Source organism: Trachypithecus francoisi, unplaced genomic scaffold, assembly GCF_009764315.1.
Source record: "Trachypithecus francoisi isolate TF-2019V2 unplaced genomic scaffold, Tfra_2.0 Lachesis_group15, whole genome shotgun sequence".
Classification (NCBI taxonomy): Eukaryota; Metazoa; Chordata; class Mammalia; order Primates; family Cercopithecidae; genus Trachypithecus; species Trachypithecus francoisi.
In genome coordinates this window covers 33,271,521-33,291,148 of record NW_022681460.1, presented here as the reverse complement: position 1 = coordinate 33,291,148, position 19,628 = coordinate 33,271,521, and the positions used below count along the sequence as shown (strand labels likewise).

Sequence of the window (19,628 nt, the reverse complement as noted above, 5' to 3'; positions counted from 1 at the left end):
TGACAATCTCATCTAAAGTAATACAATCTACTTCCCAGGGTCCCTTTGTCCACATCACTGTGTTGTTTTCTCCTAGCACCTAAAACTATGTGAAGTTGCTTTAAATATTTGTTTATTTTTCTCTACTGTGAGAAAAGGGACTGTGTTGTCCTGTGAGCCTGTTACATCCCAGCACCCAGCATCCAGTGCCTGGTACCTAGTAAGCATTCAAAAAACACTTCACGGGCCAGGCTCACACCTGTAATACCAGCACTCTGGGAGGTCGAGGTGGGTGGATTACCCGAGTCCAGGAGTTCAAAGCTACAGTGAGCCATGATCATGCCACTGCCCCGCAGCCTGGGCGACAGGGCAAGACCCTGTCTCAAAAAAACAAAAACAAAAAATTAATTAATTAATTAAGAAAGAACAGATTTGGGGGTGGTTAGAAGACAAAAATAAAACAGAAAATTTCTCTTTTGGGCCTATATATTTCTGTGTTGCCTGAATTTTTACAATTTAAACACTTATTTGCACAAAATAAATATTAAGGAAGCAAGTTTCTTTTTTAAAACTGTAGGGTAGTTACTACAGATTATATGGTATTAAGAAGGGGAAAGTGTTTCTCTATTTTTCTAGGAGCAAGTCTTCTCAGTACATTCTTCATCTCCCTAACATCCCAAAAGATTGGAAGAGTTCACAGGGCAACTTTCTTCCTAATGCCAAAATCTCCTTCCTCTACAGCCACAGTTCTGAACGCTGGCTGCAAATTAGAATCCCTGGGAGCTTTACAAAAAAGGAAGAAAGAAGGAAGGAAAGAAGATGGGAGAGAGGGAGGGAAGGAAGGAAGGAAAGAAGATGGGAGAGAGGGAGGGAAGGAAGGAAGGAAAGAAGGAAGGGAAGGGAAGGGAAGAAAGAAAAAGAAAGAGAGAAAAAGGAGGGAGGGAGGGAGGAAAGAAAAGGAAAGAAAATCATGACTCTATCAGACAGCTTTCTGACCTTCTAAAACACAATGAATTCCTTTCACAAGACAATTCTCTGTAAGTAACAGCATAAGCGGCCAAACAACTGTGGTTCTATCAGGAGTCATTTCACTCTGAAATGTCAACTGCTGTAATCAGAATGTATCTGGCTGAGTCATAGAAATTATGCCATCTCGAACCTAATACAACAAAACAGGAGGTTTACAGTTCATTTATTGAAAGTAGAGGATTATCATCCTTTGTTTGCTACACTAATTTCTTTTTTTCTCTCTTTTTTTTTTTTTTTTTTTTTTTTAAGAGACAGGATCTCACTGTGTTGCCAAGGCTGGGCTTGAATTCCTGACCTCAAGCCATCCTCCCAGCTTGGCCTCCCAAAGTGCTGGGATTACAGGCATGAACCACTGCACCTAGCCCCTTACACTAATTTCTAATGAAAGATCCCTCTGTTTACAAGAAGCACCATGTGTCAGTCACTGGTCTGTGGAGTTCAGAGCTGTGGCCTCAATTCCCAAGTGTTTCCATCATTTGGGGAGTGAAGTGGACTGTCATCTCTATAAAAAGCTTGGGAAAGGTGACCATAATTAGGAAAGCTCTGTGGCCAAAGACATTATTTATAATTCCTAGAAACATAAAGAACAAAGAAGAAAGAAAAAAAAAAAATGAAGGCCGGGCGCGGTGGCTCAAGCCTGTAATCCCAGCACTTTGGGAGGCCAAGACAGGCGGATCACGAGGTCAGGAGATCGAGACCTTCCTGGCTAACACAGTGAAACCCCGTCTCTACTAAAAATACAAAAACTAGCCGGGCGAGGTGGCGGGCACCTGTAGTCCAGCTACTCGGGAGACTGAGGCAGGAGAATGGCGTAAACCCGGGAGGCGGAGCTTGCAGTGAGCTGAGATCCGGCCACTGCACTCCAGTCCGGGCGACAGAGTGAGACTCTGCCTCAAAAAAAAAAAAAAAAAAAAAAAATGAAGGCCGGGCGCGGTGGCTCAAGCCTGTAATCCCAGCACTTTGGGAGGCCAAGACAGGCGGATCACGAGGTCAGGAGATCGAGACCTTCCTGGCTAACACAGTGAAACCCCGTCTCTACTAAAAATACAAAAACTAGCCGGGCGAGGTGGCGGGCACCTGTAGTCCCAGCTACTCGGGAGACTGAGGCAGGAGAATGGCGTAAACCCGGGAGGCGGAGCTTGCAGTGAGCTGAGATCCGGCCACTGCACTCCAGTCCGGGCGACAGAGTGAGACTCTGCCTCAAAAAAAAAAAAAAAGAAAAAAAAAATGAAATAAGAAAGAGGGCTCCAGCCTGGCACGTAAGGAGCTTAGAAGTAATCACTCTGCCCTAGCAACAAGTAGAAGTCTGAACAAACTAAAAAATCAGCAATTCTTCTTAGATGTGTTAGAGAAGACAGGTTACTGAACAAACCACTGCCTTCAAAATTAGAAAGTCTAGGGTGCAAAAGATTGAGACCCAGTCATAGGAATATAGAATGTTTCCCCTCCTCGCATACCTTACCACCACACCACTAAAGGCCTATTTACCAGAGTCTTTTTTCTCTTTTCTCTTTCTTGAGACAGGGTCTCACTCTGTCCCCCAGGCTGGAGTGCAGTGGCACAGTCCTGGTTACTTGGGAGGCTGAGGTAGGAGGATTGTATAAGCCTGGGAGGTTGAGGTGGCAGTAAGCCACCTCATGTCACTGCACTCCAGCCTGGGGGACAGAGTAAGACCCTGTCTCAAGGGGAAAAAAAAGAAAGAGAGACAGGGTTTTGCTATGTTGCCCAAGCTGGTCTCGAGCTCCTGAGCTCAAGGGATCCACCTGCCTTGGCCTCCCAAAGTGCTGACATTACAGGTGTAAACCACCACACCCAGCCCCACATTCTTTTCATCTCTGCAAAATATTCACGTTTCAACAAAACAGCACAAAGCATATTAAAAGGAAAAAACACAGTTTGAAGAGACCCAACGAGCATCAGAATCAGAGTCAGACAGGGCGCAAATGTTGGAATTATCACACCAGGAATTTAAAAGTATGATTAATATGCTAAGGGCTCTACTGGAAAAAGTAGACAATATATAAGAACAGGTAGATAATGTAAGTTAGGAGATGAAAAGCCTAAGAAAGAATCACAAAAAGTGCTAGAGATCAAAAACATTGTAACAGAAATAAAGAATGCCTTTAGCCGGGCGCAGTGGCTCAAGCCTGTAATCCCAGCACTTTGGGAGGCCGAGACGGGTGGATCACGAGGTCAGGAGATCGAGACCATCCTGGCTAACACGGTGAAACCCCGTCTCTACTAAAAAATACAAAAAACTAGCCGGGCGAGGTGGCAGGCGCCTGTCGTCCCAGCTACTCGGGAGGCTGAGGCAGGAGAATGGCGTGAACCCGGGAGGCGGAGCTTGCAGTGAGCTGAGATCCGGCCACTGCATTCCAGCCTGGGCAACAGAGCGAGACTCCGTCTCAAAAAAAAAAAAAAAGAATGCCTTTGATGGGCTCATTAGTAGACTGGACATGGCTGAGGAAAGAATCTCTGAGCTTGAGGATATAAAAATAGAAACTTTCAGACTGAAAAACAAAGATTAAAAAAAAGACTAAAACAAACAAAAACAAAATAGAACAGAATACCCAAGAACTGTGGGACAATTACAACAGGTATAACATACATATAAACCAGAAGGAGAAGAAACAGAGAAAGAAAGACAAGAAATATTTGAAGCTGTAATACTAATAAGCTCCCAAATCTGATGTCAGACATCAAACCACACATCCAGGAAGTCCAGAAAACACCAAATGGGATATATGCCAAAAAAAAAAAACTACCTCTAGGCTTATCATATTCAAACTCCAGAAAATCAAAGAGGAAAAAAAAAATCTTGAAAGAAGACAGAGAGAAAAAAACACTTTCCCTACAGAGGCGCAAAGATAAGAATTATATTTAACTTCTCATAAATGATACAAGCAAGAAGACAGGAGAATGAAATAGTTAAAGCATTGAGAGGAAAACACCACACCACCAATCTAGTATTCTGTACTCTGAGAATTATCCTTCAAAGTGAAGGAGAAGGCCAGGCACAGTGGCCTGTAATCCCAGCACTTTGCAAGGCCAAGGCAGGCGAATGAATCACTTGAAGAGTTCAAAACCAACCTGGCCAACTTGGTGAAACCCCATCTCTATTAAAAATATAAAAATTAGCCAGGTATGGTGGCACACACCTGTGATCCCAGCTACTTGGGAAGCTGAGGCAGGAGTATCGCTTGAACCCAAGAGGTAGAGGTTGCAATGAGCCGAGATCACATCACTGCATTCCAGCCTAGGCAACAGAGCGAGACTCTGGCTCAAAAAACAAACAAACAAAAAGTGAAGGAGAAGTAAAGACTTTCTTGGACAAATAAGAATTGAAGGAATGGGCCGGGCGCGGTGGCTCAAGCCTGTAATCCCAGCACTTTGGGAGGCCGAGACGGGCGGATCACGAGGTCAGGAGATCAAGACCACCCTGGCTAACACGGTGAAACCCCGTCTCTACTAAAAAAAATACAGAAAACTAGCGGGCGAGGTGGCGGGCGCCTGTAGTCCCAGCTACTCGGAGGCTGAGGCAGGAGAATGGCGTAAACTCGGGAGGCGGAGCTTGCAGTGAGCTGAGATCGGCCACTGCACTCCAGCCTGGGCGACAGAGCGAAACTCCGTCTCAACAAAAAAAAAAAAAAAAAAAAAAGAATTGAAGGAATGTGGCCGGGCACAGTGGCTTAAGCCTGTAATCCCAGCACTTTGGAGGCCGAGACGGGCGGATCACAGGGTCAGGAGATCGAGGACCATCCTGGCTAACCGGTGAAACCCCGAGCTTGCAGTGAACTGAGATCCGGCCACTTGCACTCCAGCTTGGGCGACAGAGCGAGACTCCGTCTCAAAAAAAAAAAAAAAAAAAAAAGAATTGAAGGAATGTGTGGCCAGTAGCCCTGCCTTGTAAGAAATGTTAAAAAAAAAGTCCTTCGGAGAGAAAAAAAATGATATAGGTTAGAAACTCAGATCTACATAAAGAAAGGGAAAACATTAGATAGGAAACAAGGGAAAGTAAAATACAAAATTGTATCTTTTGTATTCTTAAGAATAACATACAGACGCACATACATATGTTTGTATGTTTATGTACGCATGAATGAATGACAGCAATAGTATAAAGACAGGAGGGAGGCAGTAGGTTTTTTTTTTTTTTTATTAATGGTAGTTATACTACCATAAAGTAGCATAGTGTTATCTGAAAGTGAACTTGGATTAGTTGTAAATGCATATTGCAAACTCTAGGACAACCACCAAAAAAGTTTTAAAGGAAGTATAATATGTTAAGAAAGGAGAGAAAGGTCGGGCGCAGTGGCTCATGCCTGTAATCCCAGCACTTTGGGAGGCTGCGGTGGTCGGATCACGAGGTCAGGAGTTTGAGACCAACCTGACCAAAATGGTGAAACTCCGTCTCTACTAAAAATACAAAAATTAGCCGGGTTTGGTGGTGTGTGCCTGTAATCCCAGATACTCAGAAGGCTGAGTCAGGAGAATCGCTTGAACCCAGGAGGTAGAGATTGCAGTGGGCCGAGATTGTGCCACTGCACTCCAGCCTGGGGGACAGAGTGAGACTCTGTCTCAAAAAAAAAAAAAAAAAAAAAAGAGAAAGGAGAGAAAATGGTGCCTGGCACAGTGGCTTATGCCTGTAATGCCAGCACTTTGGGAGGCTGAGGCAGGTGGATCACCTGAGGTCAGGAGTTCGAGACCAGGCTGGCCAACATGGTGAAATCCCATCTCTACTAAAAATACAAAAATTAGCCAGGCGTGGTGGCGATTGTCTGTAATCCCAGTTACTCGGGAGGCTGAGGCAGGCAAATCCCTTGAACTGGGAGGCAGAGGTTGTAGTGAGCCGAGATTGCACCACTGCACCTGCACTCCAGCCTGGGTGAGAGAGCAAGACTCCATCTCAAAAAAAAAAAAAAAAAACAGGAGAGAAAAGGAAATCATATAGAGTGCTCAATTAAAATCACAAAAGGCAGAAAAGGTGTGCATGACAAAAATAGGAGCAAAGAACAAGGGCAACAAATGGAAATTAGTAATAAATATACTAAATATTAATGCCATTATATCAATAATCACTTTTCATGCCAGTCATCTAAATACACAAAGTACAGAGATTGTCAGAGTGGATCAAAAAACAAGACACAGATGGGGCATGATGGCTCTCACATGTAATCCCAGCACTTTGGGAAGGCCAAGGAGAGAGGATCATTTGAGCCCAAGAGTTCAAGACTAGACTGGGAAACATAATGAGAACCCATCTCTACAAAAAACTTAAAAATTAGCTGTGCCAGAAGCAGTGGCTCATGCCTATAATCGCAGCACTTTGGGAGGTAGAGGCGGGCGGATCACCTGAGGTCAGGAGTTCGAGACCAGTCTGGCCAACGTGGTGAAACCCCATCTCTACCAAAAATACAAAAATTAGCCGGGTGTGGTGGCACCTGTAATCCCAGCTACTCGGGAGGCTGAGGCAGGAAAATCGCTTGAACCAGGATGCGGAGGTTGCACTGAGCCAAGATCATGCCATTGCACTCCAGCCTGGGTGACAAGAGTGAGACTCTGTCTCAAAAAAAAAAAAAAAAAAAAATTAGCTGAGCGTGGTGATGTGCACCTGTAGTCCTAGGTACTTAAGAGGCTGGGGTGGGAGGATCACTTGAGCCCAGGAGGTCAAAACTGCTGTGAGCCATGATCATGCCACTGCACTCTAGCCGGGCAACAGAGTGAGACCCAGTCTCTAAAAAAATAAAAATAAAAACAAGATGCATTATATGTTATCTATAAGAAACCAACTTTACATATAAAGGTATAGATAAAGTAAAAGGAAAGAAATGAAGAAAGATATATCATGCTCACACTAATCAAAAGAAGGCAGGAGTAGCTATATTAATTTCAGACAGAGAAGACTTTAGGAAAGTTATCAGGGATAAAGAGGGGCAATGCAAATGATAAAGGGGTGAATATTCTGAGAAAAAACAATCCTTAATGTGTATGCACCTAACAACAGAAGACCAGAATATGTGAGGCAAAACCTGCTAGAACCGCAAGCAGAAATAAATGAATGCACTATTATAGTTGCAGACCCTAGCTTCATTCTATCAGAAATGGACAGATCCAGCAGGCAGAAAAGCCAAAAGGACATAGTTGAACTCAACAGCACCATCAATTAGCTGGATATAATTAACATCTAAGGCTAATGGGAGGATTGCTTGAGGCCAAAAGTTCAAGACCAATTTGGTCATCATAGTGAGATCCCATCTCTACAAAATGTAAAATAATTTATTAAAAAATTAAGGCCGAGCTCGGTGGCTCACGCCTGTAATCGCAGCACTTTGGGAGGCCAAGGCAGGTGGATCACAAGGTCGGGAGACCGAGACCATCCTGGCTAACATGGTGAAACCCCATCTCTACTAAAAATGTTTTAAAAATTAGCAGGGCGCAGCAGCGTGCACCTGTAGTCCCAGCTACTCTGGAGGCTGAGGCAGGAGAACGGCGTGAACCCGAGAGGCAGAACTTGCAGTGAGCCAAGATTGTGCCACTGCACTCCAGCCTGGGCGACAGAGTGAGACTCTGTCTCAAAAGAAAAAAAAAAAAAGGAAAGAAAAAAATTAACATCTATTGGCTACTTCATCTAGTAACAACAGAATACACATTCTTCTCAAGCTCACACAGAACATTTACCACGATAGACCACATTCTAGGTTGTGGTCTTCTCTTTTAAAATTTTAAAGATAGAAATCATACAATGTCTGTTTTCAGATCACAATGGAGTTAAACTAGAAATTAATAACACCTGGGGCCAGGTACCGTGGTTTACACCTATAATCCCGGCACTTTGGGAGGCCAAGGCTGGAGGGTTGCTTTAAGCCAGGAGTTCAATACCAGCCTGGGCTACAAAGTGACATCCCAGTTCTACAAAAAAATTTAAAAATTAGCCAAGCATGATGGTGCACAACCATAGTCCCAGTTACTGAGGAGACTGAGGTAAGAGGATCACTTGAGCCCAGAAGTTTGAGGCTGTAGTGAGCTAATATAGTGCCAATGCATATCAGCCGGGGGACAAAGCGAGAGACTCTGTCTCTTAAAAAAAGAAAAAAGAAAGATAGCTGGAAAATTCTAAAATACTTGGAGATTAAACTATACATTTATAAATAACATATGTCAAGGAGGAAATCTTGGAAAAAAACATATTTTCAACTAAACACAAATGATAACAACTTATCAAAATTTGTGAGATACAGCAAAAGCAGTGCTTAGGGAGAAATTTATAGCATTGAATGTATAATTAGAAAAGAAGAAAGATCTAGGCTGGGCACAGTGGCTCACGCCTGTAATCCCAGCACTTTGGAAGGCAGAGGCAGGCTTATCACCTGAGGTCAGGAGTTCGAGACCAGCCTGGCCCACATGGTGAAACACCGTCTCTACTAAAAACACAAAAATTAGCTAGACATGATGCTGGGCACCTGTAATCCCAGCTATTAGGGAGGCTGAGACAGAAGAATCACTTGAACCCAGTAGGCAGAGTTTGCAGCAAGCCGAGATCGTGCCATTGCACTTCAGCCTGGGCAAAAAGAGCAAAACTCTGTCTCAAAAAAAAGAAAAAGAAAAGAAGAAAGATCTAAAATCAATTATCTACTTTTAGGAAACTAAAAAAAATTAAATCCAATGGAAGCAGAAACAAAGCAATAATGAAAATTAGAGCAGAGATGAATGAAGTTGAAACAGGAAATTAATAGGGAACATCAACAAAACCAAAATCTACCTCTTTGAAAACATCAATAAAATGTGTAAGTCTCTAAATGTGTAAGTCTCTAGCCAGGCTAATATCATTTGCATATTTGTCCCTCCCCAAATTGTAATCCCCAGTATTGGAGGTGGGGCCTGGTGGGAGGTATTTAGATCACGGGGGCAGAGCCCTCATGAATGGCTTGGGCCATCCCCTTGGTAATAAGTGAGCTCTCACTCTGAGTTCCCATGAGATCTAGTTGTTTAAAAGTGTGTGGCACTCCCCTCTCACTCCCTCACTCCTGCTTTCACCATGTGACATGCCTACTCCCCCTTCCCTTCCGCCATGATTATAAGCTTCCTGAGGCCTTCCTAGCAACCAAGCAGATGCCAGCACCATGCTTCCTATAATACCTGCAGAACGTTGAGCCAATTAAACCTCTTTTCTTTACAAATTACTCAGTCTCAGGTATTTCTTTATAGCAATCCAAAAATAGCCTAATACATAGGTTAACTAAGAAAAAAAGAGAGAAGAAATAAGTTACCAGTATCACAAATGAAAGAGAGAACATCAGTACAGATCCCACCAACATTAAAAGAATAATAAAGGAATATTATGAACAACTCTATGCCCACAGATTTGATAACCTAGAATGTACAATTCCTAGAAAAGACACAATCTGCCAAAACTCACACAAGAAGAAACAGACCATATGAATAGGTTTATATCTATTAAAGAAACTAAATCAATAATTATCAACCTTCCAAAACACTAGACCCAAATGTGTTCAATGGTGAATCTAACAGACACTTATGAAAAAAATTGTATGAATTCTCTACCATCTCTTCCAAAAGACAGAAGCAGAAAGAGTACTTCCTAACTCATTCTATGAGACCAGCATTATCCTAATACCAAAACCAAAGACATGCAAGAAAAGAAAACTACAGATCAATATCTCTCATGAATATAAACGTAAAAATTCTCAAAAAAATTATCAAATCAAATCCAACAATGTATAAAAAGAATTATAGGCCAAGTATGGTGCTCACATCTGTAATCCCAGCACTTTGAGAGGGTGAGGCAGGTGGATCGTTTGAGCCAAGAAGTTGGAGACCAGCCTGGGCAACATGGTGAAACTGTGTCTAAACCAAAAAATGCAAAACTTAGTTGGGTGTGATGGTGTGCGCCTGTAGCCACAGCTACTCAGGAGATGGAGGTGGGAGAACCACTTGAGCCCAGGAGACAGAGGCTGCAGTGACCTGAGATCATGCCACTGCACTCCAGCCTGAGTAACAGAGTGAGACCCTGTCTCCAAAAAAGTAAAAAAATGAAAATAAAGAATTATACACCATGGCCAAGTGGGATTTATCCCAGGTATGCCATGCTGGTTCAACATTCAAAATCAGGCTGGGTGTGGTGGCTCACGCCTGTAATCCCAACACTTTGGGAGGCAGAGGCGGGTGGATCACCTGAGGCCAAGAGTTCAAGACCAGCTTGGCCAGCGTGGTGAAACCCCATCTCTACTAAAAATCAAAAATTAGCTAGGCATGGTGGCACATGCCTGTAATCCCAGCTACCTGGGAGGCTGAGGCACAAGAATTGCTTGAGCCTAGGAGGCAGAGGTTGCAGTGAGCCAAGATTGCACCTCTGCACTCCATCCAGGGTGGCAGAGTGAAACTCTGTCTCAAAAAAAAAAAGAAAAAAATCAAAATCAATTAATATAATCTATCACATCAATAGGCTACCAAAAAAAAATCACATCCCATATCAGTAGATGCAGAAAAAGCACTTGACAAAATCCAACACCCATTGTGATTAAAAACTCTCAGAAAACTAAAAGGGGAACTTGCTCAACTTGATAAAGAATGTCTACAAAAAAATCTATAGCTGACATTATATGTATTGGTAAGAAACTTGAATCTTTCTCTCTATAATCAGGAACAAGGAGGATATACCGTCTTATGACTGCTTTTCAACATTTTACTGGAAGTCCTAGATAATGCACTAAGACCAGACAAGACAAGACAAAAAAATAAAGAAAGGGTATATGGATTGGGAAGGAAGAAATGACTGTCTTTGTTCCCAGAAATTACGGTTGTCTACATAGAAAAATCTGAAAAAACTTCCCCGGTGTGGTGACTCATGCCTGTAATCCTAGCACTTTGGGAGGCTCAGACTGGTGGATCACCTGAAGTCAGGAGTTTGAGACCAGCCTGGCCAACATGGTCAAACCCCGACTCCACTAAAAATACAAAAATTAACCGGGCCTGATGGTGCATGCCTGTAATCCCAGCTACTCGGGAGGCTGAGGCTGGAGAATCGTTTAGAACCTGGGAGGCAGAGGTTGCGGTGAGCCGAGATCGCCCCACTGTACTCTAGCCTGGGTGACAAACCGAGACTCCATCTCAAAGAAAAAAAGAAAGAAAAGAATAATCTGAAAAAGTTGATAGAAAATACTCCTGGAGTATTTATAGTATTTATATCTTGGATTTCAAGACATAAGGTTAATGTGCAAAAGTCTATGACTTTCCTATATACCAGCAATGAGCAAGTAAAATGTGAAATTAAAAACATATCACCAGTCAGGCATGGTGGCTCACACCAGTAATGCCAGCACTTTGAGGCGGGCGAATCGCCTGAGGTCTGGAGTTTAAGACCAGACTGACCAGCATAGTGAAATCCCGACTCTACTAAAAATACAAACATTAGTCCAGCATGGTGGCAAGTGCCTGTAATCCCAGCTACTCAGGAAGCTAAGGCAGGAAAATTGCTTGAACCCAGGAGGCAGAGATTGCAGTGAGCTGAGATCGTGCCATTACACTGCAGCCTGAGGCAATAGAGCGAGACTCCATCTCAAAAAATAATTATATATATAATATAATATTTATATATATTATATATATACACACACACACATACACAAAGAATACTTAAAACTCAACAATAAGAAAACAGAAAACCCAATTCAAAAACGGGCAAAAGACCTGCAAAGATAACTCACCAAGGAAGACATAGATGGAAAGTAAGCATAGGAAAATATTCAACATCATAGGTAATTAGGGAATCGCAAATTAAAACAAGATACTGGCTGGGTGCGGTGGCTCACACCTGTAATCCCAGCACCTTCGGAGGCCAAGGTGGGCGGTTCACTTGAGGTCAGGAGTTTGAAACAAGATGCCACTACACACCTATTAGAAGGGCCAAAATCCAAAACAATGACAATAGTAAATACTGGCAAGAGTATGAAGCAACAGGAACTCTCATTCATTGCTGGTGGGAATAAAAATGGTACAGCAACTTTGGAAGACAGTTTGCCAGTTTTTTATGAAACAAAGCTTACTCTTGCCACATGATCCAGCAATTATGCTCTTTGGTATTTACCCACATTAATTGAAAATTACATTCATATAAAAACCTGCACATGGATGTTTATAGCAGCTATATTCATAATTGCCAAAACTTGGAAGCAACCAAGATGTCCTTCAGAAGGTAAATGGATAAACTGTGGTACATCTAGATAAAAGAATATTATTCAGTGATAAAAATAAATGGGTTATCAAGCCATGAAAAGACATGGAGGAAACTTAAATGCATATTGCTAAGAATAAGAGGCCAATCTGAAAAAAACTACATATTTTATGATCCAACTGCATGACATTCTGGAAAATGCAAGACGTTAGATTCAGTAAAAGATCAGTGGTTGCCAGGGCTTGCGGGAGGAAGGGATGAATAGAGGAAGCACAGAGGGTTTTTAAGACAGTGAAACTCCTCTGTATGATACTATACTGGTAAATCCATGTCATTATACATTTGTCCAAACCCATAGAACGTACCATACCAAGGGTGAATCCTAATGTAAATATGGGCTTTGGGTGATAATGATATGTCAGTGTAGGTTCATCAGTTGTAACAAATGTACCACTCTGATAATAGGATGTCAATAGCTGGGGAGGTTCGCACATGTAGGGGAAGAGTGAGTATATGAGCACTCTCTGTATTTGCCATTCAACTTCACTGTGAACCTAAAACTGCTCTAAAAAAATAAAGTTGATAACACTCTGTGCAGTGACTCCATGGCTCTCTGCAGCCTTGAGTGGCGCCATCCCACCTGGCTCCCTCTGCTGTTATCTACTGTTTCCTTTTCTCTCTTGTCCTTGTGTCTCAGTCAGGAAATAAGGGTGTCAAATCCCATTCTGTCTCTAATTTGACAACAGGATTGGATGTTGTGTATTGTGGAGGTTTTTGTTTATATTGTTCCTAAAGTATGAAAAATAAAGGGGAAAACACTGAATTGGAAAAAAACAAAACGCTTTAACATTCAAAGAGTAAAACAGGCCTGATTAGACGTTCATGTCTTATATTTATAAAAGGTTAGTGGCCAGGCGTGGTGGCTCATGCCTGTAATCCCAGCAGTTTGGGAAACCGAGGCGGGCGGATCACAAGGTCAAGAGATCGAGACCATCCTGGCCAATATGGCGAAACCCCATCTCTACTAAAAATACAAAAGTTAGCTGGGCATGGTGGTGAGTGCCTGTAGTCCCAGCTACTTGGAAGGCTGAGGCAGGAGAATTGCTTGAACCCAGGAGGCGGAGGTTGCAGTGAGCCGAGATCATACCACTGCATTTCAGCCTGGCGACAGAGCGAGATTCCATCTAAATAAAAAAAAAAGTGATGCATTTCCTCAGTGCAAATTATTTTTTACTCCTACTTATATCTATGAATACGATAAAGTCCATACAGAAAAGAAAAGAGAGAGCCTATCAGCTTCATCATCTTCACTCCAGGATTCTGAGCTTGGCTGGCCTCTCTCAAAAGATAAACTGAAGGATTAGGAAATCTATCTCGGCCGGGTGCGGTGGCTCACGCCTGTAATCCCAGCACTTTGGGAGGCCCAGGTGGGTGGATCACAAGGTCAGCAGATAGAGACCATCCTGGCTAACACGGTGAAACCCTGTCTCTACAAAAAATACAAAAAATTAGCCGGGCGTGGTGGTGGGCACCTGTAGTCCCAGCTACTCGGGAGGTTGAGGCAGGAGAATGGCGTGAACCCAGGAGGTGGAGCTTGCAGTGAGCCGAGATCGCGCCACTGCACTCCAGCCTGGGCGACAGAGCGAGACTCCACCTCAAAAAAAGAAAAAAAAGAAAAAGAAAAAAGAAAATCTATCTCACCTAAAAACTTCCTTATCTCCCTCAACAGTCCGCCAATACAAAGGCTTCTCTTGCATGGAAGGTACAAGAAAAGGAAAATGATGAAATTGTATTGCTGACTTTGTAAATTCAGATGAGAAGCGGTGGATGGTCTGAATGTAGTGAGTTATCCCAACTGATTGTTGACAGTCACAGACTGAACTCTTTGTTCTACTCTTTCCCCCCTTCTTACTGCTGCACTTAAAAGGAAGGGAAGGGAAGGGAAGGGAAGGGAAGGGAAGGGAAGGGAAGGCAGGGAGGGAGAAAGAAAGAAAAGGAAGGAAGGAAGGAAGGAAGGAAGGAAGGAAGGAAAGAAGGAAGGAAGGAAGGAAGGAAGGAAGGAAGGAAGGAAGGAAAGAAGGAAAGAAGGAAAGAAGGAAAGAAAGGAAGGAAGGAAGGAAGGAAGGGAAAGAAAGAAAGAGAGAGAGAGAAAGGAAGGAAGGAAGGGAAGGAAGGGAAGGAAGGGAAGGAAAGGAAGGAAGAAAGAAAGCAGGGAGGGAGGGAGGAAGGGAGGGAAGGAGGGAGGGAAAGAAGGAAGGGAGGAAGGAAGGAAGACAAAATTTTTTTGAGATGGAGTTTCACTCTTGTTGCCCAGGCTGGAGTGCAATGGCGCAATCTGGGCTCACCGCAACCTCCGCCTCCCGGATTCAAGTGATTCTCCTGCCTCAGCCTCCCCAGTAGCTGGGATTACAGGCATGCGCCACCACGCCCGCCTAATTTTGTATTTTTAGTAGAGATGGGTTTCTCTATGTTGGTCAGGCTGGTCTGGAACTTCCGACCTCAGGTGATCCACCCGCCTTGGCCTCCCAAAGTGCTGAGATTACAGGTGTGAACCATAGCCCTTGGCTGAAAGAAAGGAAATTTTTTAAAAAGCAGCAGCTTCCACTCGCCAAATAATTCTATTTAATTTTTTTTTATCTTTTAGAGACAGGGTCTCATTCTGTTGCCCAAGCTGGAGTGTAGTGGCATGATCATGGCTCACTGCAGCCTCAACCTTCCAAGCTCAAGTGATCCTCCCAAATAGCTGGGACTAGAGGCATGTGTCACCACACCTGGTTGATCTCTGTATTTTTTTTTTTTTTTTTTTGAGAAACAGGGTTTCATCATGTTGCCCTGGCTGGTCTTGAAGTCTTGAGCTCAAGTGATTCGCCTGCCTCAGCCTCCCAAAGTACTGGGATTACAGGCATGAGCCACCACGCCTGGCCCCAAGTTATTCTAAAATAGTCGTTCTTAACCCTGGCTGCACATTGCACTTACCATGGAAGTTTCAAAAATATTGATGCATGCATCCAACCCACAGAAATTCTGGCTTAATTAGAATTGGATGGGTCCTGGGCATGACGGCTTTTAAGCCTCCCAGATGACTGTAATGTATGGCAAGGGTTAAGAACCCTGCTCTAGTTTGGCATAGGTTTCTAAGCACCCATACATTGATCCTAAACACAGTCTCCTGAATAAATGGCTGGTCACTGACAAGAAATGAATATCAGTTTGAGAGAAGCATTTTAGTAAAAATCCAAGTAGGTTGATTTGCACTCATGGTATGGCTGTAGTACAGTAACATCAGTATCTAAACCCATAGGAGATGTAAAACTAGGGTAGAGGGATTCAGTCATTATCAACACACACACACAAAAATGGAACAAAGGAAGAAACAAGCATGTGAGCTCAACTCAGAAGCTCCCCAACCAACCTTGGGGGAATTTCCTTTTTAATGGAAACAATTGACTATTGGGAGCAGAGAGGAAGCAAGTGTCATCCTTTGTTCCAGAATTGAGAAGAATCCACAGTAAATATCCATTTCATGCTTATAATGGGTAAGAAATGTTTATCCCACAGTGGTTTTTCAGAGAACAAAATTAAAATCAATACAAATTGATTCTTGTCTTTGTAAAATATATCACCAAATATTTGTATATGACTTTGAAATGTCAAAGGTATTAAAAGAATGAAGTACACCCTCCCTTTTTTTTTTTTTTTTTTTGAGACGGAGTCTCACTCTGTCGCCCAGGCTGGAGTGCAGTGGCCGGATCTCAGCTCACTGCAAGCTCCACCTCCCGGGTTCACGCCATTCTCCGGCCTCAGCCTCCCGAGTAGCTGGGACTACAGGCGCCCGCCACCTTGCCCAGCTAGTTGTTTTGTGTGTGTGTGTGTGTGTGTGTGCGTGTGTGTATTTTTTAGTAGAGACGGGGTTTCACTGTGTTAGCCAGGATGGTCTCGATCTCCTGACCTCGTGATCCGCCCGTCTCGGCCGACCAAAGTACTGGGATTACAGGCTTGAGCCACCGCGCCCGGCCCACCCTCCTTTTTTAGTGAGACGAAGGCAACTCAAGGTTACAAATGATCCCTCCTCTGGACCGTTTTCTATACTGTGACAGAAGGACTTTCTAAACTGCAACTCTGATCCGGTCCCTCCTCTGCTCCACATCCTCTGTCAGTTCTCTATGGCTTCCCTACGGGGCCTCCATGCCCACTTCTCCAGCCTTCCCTCCCTCTGCGCCTCCTACCACCCTGTGCTCCAGCCGCACACAGTTCCTCAGACAGCACTGCTGTGTCTCACCTCTTAGACTTTATCTGCACTGCTCCCTCTACCAGGATGGCTTCTTTCATGTGCCCCAGTCCTCTCAGTACTGGAAAAACTTGTCACATCTTTCAAGATTCAGTTCAAGGTAACTTCAACTATGAACCTTTCCCTGACCTATCCATATGACCACTCCCTCCTTTGTTCACTCATTCCCACTAACATGATGTCTTACACTTGATACATTTACATGTTTACCTGTCTAAATTTTCCTCCTACATCCTGAGTCCTTTGATGTCAGATACTGTATTTTATCCATTTATATGCCCAGCACTTATAAAAGCGATTGGTATAAGTTTTTTCTATTTTATGAATTGAATTTAACTGAATGTATTGAATGAATAATTTTATCTCTCCATAAATAATCTCCCTCTCCATCTGCCTCTCTGTCAACAGAAACATACATACACACCCCAGGAAGGAAGAAAGGAAAAAGAAAGCATCCAGAATGGAACAGTTCTTGGGATAGTTCCATGATCGGTAGGGCTGTCTGTCTTACCATTGATGTTCTGTGCCCAGTGACTGAAGGCAGAGGTGAGGGGCTGTTTTCCCAGTGAGGAAAATCCAAGCAGGAGCTATTCCGAGAACCAGAACTTCCTGAGTCACTGTGCAGATGTCGCTTTTCAGACAACAATCTGGACAGAAAGCTGGCCTTGCGACTGCCCGGGCGAGATCTCTCTATCCAGACCCCACTCTCTCTCATGCTGCCTTCACTGTCTCTGCAGTGACTATGAAGATCTGTGAGAGGCTCACCTGAGGGTTCTGGGTCCTGGGACTGCTCCCAGGTTCCTATTGCATAGGACGGACAGTTTCTAGGAGCCACAGTTGTACCTAGCCAGGACTGAGACATTGTATTCTGCAGGCCAAATGAAGATTGGTCTGATTGCTGTCCCAGGTGCTGATTTCCAGCACTGCCAGCCCAGGGACATGGGCTGTGAACATGGAGCTGTCCGATGTGCTGATCCTTCTCAGACCAGTCTTTTTTCCCATTGGAAGGGTCTACTTCAAGTTGCCTGGGCTGTGGGATTTGCCACATGGTTTTAGACTTTGGCACATTAACTCGAATGACTTGCTGTTGATTGTTAGCTTGAAGTGGAGAGATTCTTTCAGGCAAGGAAGAGCAAATCATACACTGCTGGGCCACCGAATATTTCTTCAAATGGAATGGAGGGCCTGTTTCATCCTCAATGCCCTCACCGCTGGATTTCTTATAAAGTGTCCTCATAATTTTTCTGATGCCCAGATGAAATATTTCCAGTATATTGAGTAACAAAGAAATGGCTGCAATGCTGTGCATAAAAAGCATGAAAATTGTCTTCTCAGTGGGCCTGGATACAAAGCAATCCACTGCATTGGGGCAAGGAGGTTGAGTGCATTTGTAAAGGGGGTGCATTTGAAACCCATAGAGAATATATTGGCCTATCATGAATCCTACTTCCAGCACAGATCTGGTCAAGATGTGTAAGACATAAGTACGCAGCAGACATCCTTTCAGAGGGACTTTATGGATCCTCTTCTGCTCCTCTAATCTCCTCAGTTCCCTGTCTATTCTTTGCTGCTCCTCCAAGTCAAGCTCTGGATTCTCCATCTGGGCTCTAAGGTGTGACTTTTTCCTTTGTCTCTCTTTCTCAAAGGCCCTGAGCCTATAAAGCGCATGGCCCATATAGACCAAAGAAGGAGAAGACACAAAGATGATCTGTAAAACCCAGAACCTGATCAGAGAGATAGGGAATGCATCATCATAACAAATATTGTTGCAACCTGGCTGCCGGGTGTTGCAGTCAAATGCTGACTGTTCATCATCCCAGACATCCTCAGCAGCCACACGAAGTACCAGCATTCGGAAGATGAAGAGGATGGTCAGCCAGATTTTCCCCACTATGGTTGAGTGGGAGTGAACTTCCTCTAGGATGCCACCCAATAAGTTCCAATCCCCCATGGTTAAAGACTAATGTCTGAAATATACAGAAAACACTGAGGTTAATAGCACCCATGGTGGTAACATATAGACACAAGCTCAAAAATACAGCAGGTTCTTTTGTATGTCAGCAAAACTATGAAGGATATTCAAGCCCTAATATTTATAGTCCATGCTTAAAATAGGGTATTTCCAAAGACATTAATTTTCAAAAAAACACTAAAGACCCCCCCACAATTTCACCACAGTTTATTTCTTCCTATTCTCTTTTACTCTCCCCCACACAGCTGCTTGTTATTCTAGTATACAAATAGGTCTCCATATTTGTACAATTCATTCTAATTGCACAATTGTATTCATTTTTCTATCCATATGAGATACTCTACTTACCATACATCTGACATGATCATAGAAGAGTCTCAATTCCTCAGGAAGTGTTCCCTACCCATCCCAAGTTGTAGTTATTTTTCCCTTTCCTGAATCCTCACAACATTATTATTAATATTATTCACCTGGGACTGTGCCTAAATGAGTTTTGTGATGGTTGTGGCTTATGTTCCCCTTCCTAGAAAGGTACATCCCTTGCAGATAGAGACACTTTCTAAAGCATGTTGGTCACTGCACACAGAAGTCATCAATATATAATAGCGAATGGAATTGTCTTTTCACTTTAAAATTATGTTCCTTCACCCTATCACCAAAATACCATCAACAGGCAAAATAAAGTAGATCCTCATAATATATTATCCAGGGCTTTAACTGCAAGACAAAGTATAGGTAAAGAAAATACAAATCAGTCAAGTAAACCCTCAGGAACTGGTTCATATCAGGGTAGCGGTAAAGATTAGGCAGACACAGAAACAATACCAGCAATAACACATAATTACATCCATTAAGCCACATCTGGAACATCATGTTTTCATGGAATTTTTGCTAACTTAGAAGAAAAGTGAATATAAACTGCTTATCTAGCAAGCTTAGGATCTGGGAAACAATCAAGGTATAGCTGACATCAACAGGTTACTTGGTTTACCCTGAAAAACTAATGTTTTTCAAGATTCAATAAGGTTAAAAGACTTAGAAGGTTAAAGCTTTCTAAGATATGGAAGACTTCCAGATAAGAAAGATACAGAGGAAAAATAGGAAATCATTATTAAGTTAAAATAGATAATGAGGCTGGATGTGGTGGCTCATGCCTATAATCCTAGCAC

The 19,628-nt window shown here is 43.1% G+C and overlaps 1 protein-coding gene across 4 annotated transcripts in view; it reads right to left on the bottom strand.

Annotated features, from left to right (window-relative positions):
* Positions 1 to 19,628, bottom strand: part of GJA10 (gap junction protein alpha 10) — a 35,078-nt gene that overhangs the window by 9,662 nt on the left and 5,788 nt on the right. The window contains exon 1 of one of the 4 annotated variants that reach the window (XR_004442807.1): positions 16,479 to 16,630. The exons of 1 other annotated variant lie outside the window; for it this stretch is intronic. Coding sequence is in view for 2 of the 3 variants with exons in the window: in XM_033234627.1 (XP_033090518.1) it covers positions 16,807 to 18,438 (1,632 nt within the window). In the remaining variant the exon portion in view is untranslated. Of the gene's footprint in view, positions 1 to 16,478; positions 16,631 to 16,806; positions 18,455 to 19,628 lie in introns of those variants that run through there. 2 more of the 4 variants (XM_033234628.1, XM_033234627.1) reach the window with 2 other exon arrangements.